Raw genomic sequence first — 6,798 nt, 5'->3', positions numbered from 1 at the left:
AAGTTCATTCACCCCCTCATTCTTTTTTGTTTTAAATATTTAAAAAAAAAAGAGTTAGTGGGGCCCCTAGATGAATTAAAAAAAAACAAAATTAGAGATGGGTTCTCATTTTGGTCTCACTTGTGAGTGTGTATATTCTCTATTAGTACATAATTGTTTGTTTTCCCTTTTTTTTATTTTACTTGCTATATATATTTTTTTGTTCTTCAAGTATTAAGAAGCACAGGACAGCTCCTTAAGCTTTGTTAGCTTTTACTCCTCTCTCTCTCTCTCTCTCTCTCTCTGTACTTCTCCATCCTCTCTCCGAGCTTTGGGAGGAGCTTCGTTTCTCTCTCCTGTTGAGAGCTCATGAAGAGGCTAGTAAGTACGTTTTTTCTTTAAGTTTTTTTTTTAAAAAATATAATTTAGTGATGTATAGGAACTTAGTTTTGCTCAATTATATACGTTTCAACGGAGTTTCAATGTTTTTGCGATGTGGGTATTGTGGATCTTGCTCAAATTAGCTAGTCTTGTAGCCATTTTCTCACGTGGGCACCTGCCGTGTTTAGTTTCTGAAGCTCCGATTTTGATCAGCAATGCCAAGATTTAATCTTTGGTTCCCTTGTACTTGAAAGCTCGCAACTTTGTCGGTGTTTTATTGAGCTCAAACAATACTCCCAACCAGTTTTGTTTTTTATTGTCAGGGATCACGGAAATTGGGTTTTGTTTGATGGCACATTGGGGCATGTAGAATGGGGTTTTTTTTATTTAATTTTAAATTTTCCCCATCACCCAATTCCCACATTAGCTCCCTCATCATTTCCCCTTGAATGTGTTCTCTAAAATGGTTTCAGTGATGATAATATGCGCATTCGACGATCATAAAAGAGCATGCTAGCTAATGGTTACATGTTTATGCTGAATTCCCACCATTTTCAGGTACTGTTGCTGTTGGTTTTAGCAGTAGCTAGTGAGGTTAGAGGGGATGGGCAATGCAAGCACAAGAGGGGCTTGGCTCCAAGGCCACACAGTGTTTCGATATTGGAGTTTGGGGCGGCTGGGGACGGCGTGACCCTAAACACTCTTGCATTTCAGAATGCCATCTTTTATCTTAGGTCGTTCGCTGACAAGGGCGGGGCTCAGCTCTTTGTACCAAAGGGGAGGTGGCTCACTGGGAGTTTCAACCTCACAAGCCATCTCACTCTCTTTCTTGAGAAGGACGCCGTTATCCTCGGAAGTCAGGTGATTCCCTATTGGAAAAGCACAGCTAGATTGATAGGTGTGTTAGATATGCTCGAATTGCGGCTCAAAATATGGTTGATCCTTTTGAGTTAGTTTGGGTCATTGCAAACCGACACGGAACAATTCATCGTGCTCGTTTTAGAGTGTGGCGAAGTCTATTTGGGTGTTATCGTGTTATGTTATCTATCATTATGATGATCGTCCATTTCTATCACATTTTTTGTCTTAGTTGGTTAGTCTAGGATTTAAGCTTATTATCCTTCTTTTGTGCATAATAGGCTGAAAATAGTGTGGATAGATAGATACTTATATAAAAGGAAATCAGTTGTGCATGAATAGATACTCCTACATCGGATATTTATGCAGTTACAAGCAGTACTAGAAATTAGTGACCTTTTCTGAATTTAGATTGCTCAAATACCTCAAAATTGGCTTAGTTTTATATAAATGAAAGTCAATTCTCATGGACTTACTACACTACCCATTCAAAAAATGCATTAGGGAGGTTTACACACTTTAGAATACAAGGAAACTTACATTTTCGTACTTTGTTAGTATTAGATGAAATGAAGTATAGATTTTTTATGATATCCGTTCCGTTCTTACTTTCAGGACTCTTCTCAGTGGCCTATCATCGATCCCTTACCCTCATACGGTCGTGGAATAGAACTTCCTGGTGGAAGGCACAGGAGCTTGATAAATGGATACAACTTGACTGATGTAGTGATTACAGGCACAGACACAAATCTCTTTTATTTCCTTGCGTTTAAATTTTTTCCATAATGTAAATTCAAACCCCTATATTGAGTTTTCTCATCCCATTTTGCTACAGGAGATAATGGGACCATCGATGGGCAAGGTTCTATTTGGTGGCAGTGGTTCAATTCACATAGCTTGAACTATTCTCGGCCTCATCTTGTGGAACTCGTGAGCTCGAATAATGTTGTGATTTCAAATCTGACTTTGTTGAATTCACCTGCTTGGAGCATTCATCCAGTGTACTGCAAGTGAGTTTCAGATGCTAGTATCTAATATCGTAGTCTTTTTATTAGATGCGGAAAATTTGTACATAATTATGTTAACTTCATTTTTGATCATATGTTTCTATGTACTGATGCAGCAACGTAGAAGTTCTAAACATAACAATTCATGCTCCATCTGATTCTCCATTCACAGATGGGATAGTCCCAGGTCAGTACTTACTTCCATTTTATTTATTCTATAAATAATGTTATATTATATTTAAAACATAATTGTGAATATCTCTTCAGTGGCTAACAAGTGCGAAGGTTATGCTGAAAACAATCACTCTCGAGATGGTTAAAAGAGAAAATTGTAGTGAAGACTTTATCTATATAAGAGAAAAAGATTGCGTGGATGCTGGATAACAAAAAATAGGACTAATGTTCTCTTGAGAAAAAAAAAAGAATCGTCTAAAATATCAACACTGTAGCGTGAAACTTAAACCAGACAATAAGAGCTTTTAACCCTACGAAGAGCGAACAAGAATGACTTTAAACTCAACATGGTAACTCTTTGAACCATGTATTCTTGTAGACTATAAAATATGTTGAAATCAAACCATTTTATGTACTCATGAGAAGTTATTTTCAGAATTCTATGAATTTTATAGTCTTGTGCAAATACAAACCATACAGAACATAAAGCTTTGATAAAATGTGAGTCTAATGACCAAAAGACGCCACCTGAAAAATTTAGAGTAGATGGCCTTAGACCAAAATTAAGAAATAACTGTGTGGCAACATGCATTTTGTGGATACACAGAGATAGTTACCAAGATCAGGAAATGATGGATCCTTAATATTCAATCTCACAAAAAGTATGGTGAATCAATCAGTTGATTGGCTGCTCACGCTATATTTTTCCAAAATGAATGTATTCAAGGCACCCATTTGACAGGCTTCAAATGTTTACCCTAGATTAACAAAAGAAAAAACAATTACACATTTTAACTAAAAAATAATATATCTTTCATATCCATGTGAACTTTATGCAATTACAGACTACAGGTCGTCTATAATACTATCCGAACCGCTTTTGGTAGTGAAAAGACCATACATGAGACAAAGTTGTTTGTTTCTTCTATCTTATGAGCCTTGATTTAATTGTGCTAAATGCTGACAATAATATGTTTTTAGATTCATGCTCTCAACTATGCATCGAGGACTGCACCATCAGCGCTGGGCACGACGCAATTTCTCTCAAGAGCGGATGGGACGAATATGGGATCTCTTTCGGGCAACCCTCATCCGACATTCACATAACCAAGATCTCTCTTCAAAGCCCTCTCGGTTCAGCTCTAGCCTTTGGCAGCGAGATGTCTGGTGGGATCTCCGACATCCAAGTCGAACACCTCCACATACAAGATTCCAAAACCGGCATAATATTCAAAACGACGCAGGGAAGAGGCGGTTATATAAAGAACATTCTCATATCTGACGTTCAAATGGAGAACATCGAGCTTGCTTTCAAGTTAATGGGCAACTACAGTAGCCACCCTGACGAAAAGTATGATCCAACTGCTCTCCCAGTTATCAGTGGAATAACTTTTAAGAACATCATTGGGTCAAACGTTTCCACTGCCGGAGTCTTTTCGGGCATAAAAACCGATAAATTCTCTGCGATATGCTTATCGAACATCACATTATCGGTGCACTCTGACCCTTCATGGATGTGTTCAGATGTCTCAGGGTTCTCCGATTTGGTTTCTCCTCATCCTTGTGCTGAACTTCAATCAGATTCTTCGGTAAACTGTTACTCTCTCATCACTTACAATCTCTTGGCTTCAGCCTAGATTCTGTTGAGCTTTTCTCCATATTCTTTTTCCCAATAAGCCAGTTTCTCATCTGTCATCCATTCAATCCCAATTGTGCAAAGAATGCCAGTGTACAGCTCAATTTCTTCATTCAATCTTGTAAGAAAAAAACAAAAAAGTTTTGGTAGTTGGTGGTTGATATATACTATTGCTGCATTTGGTTCAAACCTCATTAAATTGTTGATTATATACTACTGCTGCGTTAACCTCATTAGATTATGTACAGTCTCTCAGTCATGTCGGATTATAGTACGAGGGTCATCAGGTGAAGGGAATAAAATGGGGGCGTGGTTAGTGTTTTAGACGCATACGTACTTATGTATAAGGAATACCTAAAATGAGCTACCAAGAGATGGACCTGCTGAGGCTCGCAACTTTTGACAAAATGGGGGGCATATATCACGATCTAAAGTAATTGTGCGACGGGGCACGTGTCCCGGCCCCATTTTATTAGCACAGATATACCTATGTACAAAGAACGAGCTTGCGGTGGGACAAATTTTCAAAACAAACTCTTTTGTAAATTTATTCCCAAAAAACGACTCATTTCTCTCTTATTTGTAAAAACCAACCTGGTTTCAACCTCAGCGCTGAAACCAGGTTGGTTTTTACAAATAAAAATTAATAGGGTCATTTTTTGGGAATAAAATAGCGAAAGGGATTGTTTTGAAAAATTGTCCGCTTACGGCGCCCATCTGCCAAGTAAGTTACCAAGAGATAGACTGATGGACAAGTCTGCCCCTCTATATTTCTGCGCATTTTTTTTATTAGATATACAAGGGAGGCACCATGTGATGGGAACAAAAAGGTGTGGTTGGGTGTTGAAGAAGTATATTCGTGTGCATGTTTTGTGTGGGTTTGGTTTGGCCTCTTGTTTGTTTAGTTGTCAAGGGATGGGTCACTTCAAGAATGGATGGATGATTTAATGTTAGCTGTTTGAATCATGGTGTTTGAGGAGCAAGGGTGGCAGACATTTGGTGTGGGTCTATTTGGAAATGTGGGGGATGTGGGCCAGAGGGCGGGAGCATGAAGACAATTTCAGATGAACTGGCTTAATTATTGGAGCGGTGTTAGAGGCACACCATGAGGCACACCTCCGGTCACACTCCCCCCCACCTGCTACAGTGCAGGGGGTCCCACAGGAGATTTTTAAAAAAATCTCCTGTGAGGCCCCTGCACTGTAACAGGTGGGGGAGTGTGATCGGAGGTGTGCCTCATGGTGTGCCTCTAACATTTCTTTAATTATTGGGGGAGGGGGCTGTGTGAACTAGAGAAGAAATTAGAACAAAAAGAATATTGGGGAGCTGTGATGAGCTTACACAGGCTTTGGTTGGCATCAAATTAGAGCAATAATGGCGTCAAAAAGATTGGGAAAAAAAATTTAAAAAAAATTCCAATTATTGCTTTGTTAAAATATCTATGAACTCCGCTCGCGTGTCACTGTCTAAACTTCAATGTCTAGCCCATTACCAACTCTCGAGACTCCCTCTTTGGTTGAAAATTGAATAATTGTGATTAGATCTCTTGCTTTATTATTCTAGCCTTAATTAGTCATTTCTAGTTACATGTTTTAGAGAAATCATCATCAAGAGTTGGATTTATAGGGTAAGAAGCTGCACGACCCCAGCTAATGCAATTATTAGACGGTGGTATAAATATCATTTGATGTTATCACTAAGAATAGACCTGGGGGAGTATCTTAGTCTAAAATAATACATAAAACTAAAAAGATAGACTGATGGACAAGTCTGCCCCTCTATATTTCTGCGCATTTTTTTTATTAGATATACAAGGGAGGCACCATGTGATGGGAACAAAAAGGTGTGGTTGGGTGTTGAAGAAGTATATTCGTGTGCATGTTTTGTGTGGGTTTGGTTTGGCCTCTTGTTTGTTTAGTTGTCAAGGGATGGGTCACTTCAAGAATGGATGGATGATTTAATGTTAGCTGTTTGAATCATGGTGTTTGAGGAGCAAGGGTGGCAGACATTTGGTGTGGGTCTATTTGGAAATGTGGGGGATGTGGGCCAGAGGGCGGGAGCATGAAGACAATTTCAGATGAACTGGCTTAATTATTGGAGCGGTGTTAGAGGCACACCATGAGGCACACCTCCGGTCACACTCCCCCCCACCTGCTACAGTGCAGGGGGTCCCACAGGAGATTTTTAAAAAAATCTCCTGTGAGGCCCCTGCACTGTAACAGGTGGGGGAGTGTGATCGGAGGTGTGCCTCATGGTGTGCCTCTAACATTTCTTTAATTATTGGGGGAGGGGGCTGTGTGAACTAGAGAAGAAATTAGAACAAAAAGAATATTGGGGAGCTGTGATGAGCTTACACAGGCTTTGGTTGGCATCAAATTAGAGCAATAATGGCGTCAAAAAGATTGGGAAAAAAAATTTAAAAAAAATTCCAATTATTGCTTTGTTAAAATATCTATGAACTCCGCTCGCGTGTCACTGTCTAAACTTCAATGTCTAGCCCATTACCAACTCTCGAGACTCCCTCTTTGGTTGAAAATTGAATAATTGTGATTAGATCTCTTGCTTTATTATTCTAGCCTTAATTAGTCATTTCTAGTTACATGTTTTAGAGAAATCATCATCAAGAGTTGGATTTATAGGGTAAGAAGCTGCACGACCCCAGCTAATGCAATTATTAGACGGTGGTATAAATATCATTTGATGTTATCACTAAGAATAGACCTGGGGGAGTATCTTAGTCTAAAATAATACATAAAACTAAAA

The 6,798-nt window shown here is 39.0% G+C and overlaps 1 protein-coding gene across 1 annotated transcript; it reads left to right on the top strand.

Annotated features, from left to right (window-relative positions):
* On the top strand, nt 210–4,227 carry LOC109831855 (probable polygalacturonase). The gene is made up of 6 exons (XM_020399317.1): nt 210–360; nt 919–1,221; nt 1,834–1,954; nt 2,054–2,228; nt 2,342–2,412; nt 3,381–4,227. The coding sequence occupies exons 1-6, from the start codon at nt 349–351 to the stop codon at nt 4,034–4,036; spliced, it is 1,338 nt and encodes a 445-aa protein (XP_020254906.1). The 5' UTR covers nt 210–348; the 3' UTR covers nt 4,037–4,227.

The sequence above is a fragment of the Asparagus officinalis genome, chromosome 2 (assembly GCF_001876935.1).
Source record: "Asparagus officinalis chromosome 2, Aspof.V1, whole genome shotgun sequence".
Taxonomy (NCBI): Eukaryota; Viridiplantae; Streptophyta; class Magnoliopsida; order Asparagales; family Asparagaceae; genus Asparagus; species Asparagus officinalis.
Note: the sequence above shows the minus strand (reverse complement) of the source record. Positions and strands in the feature narration are given on the sequence as shown.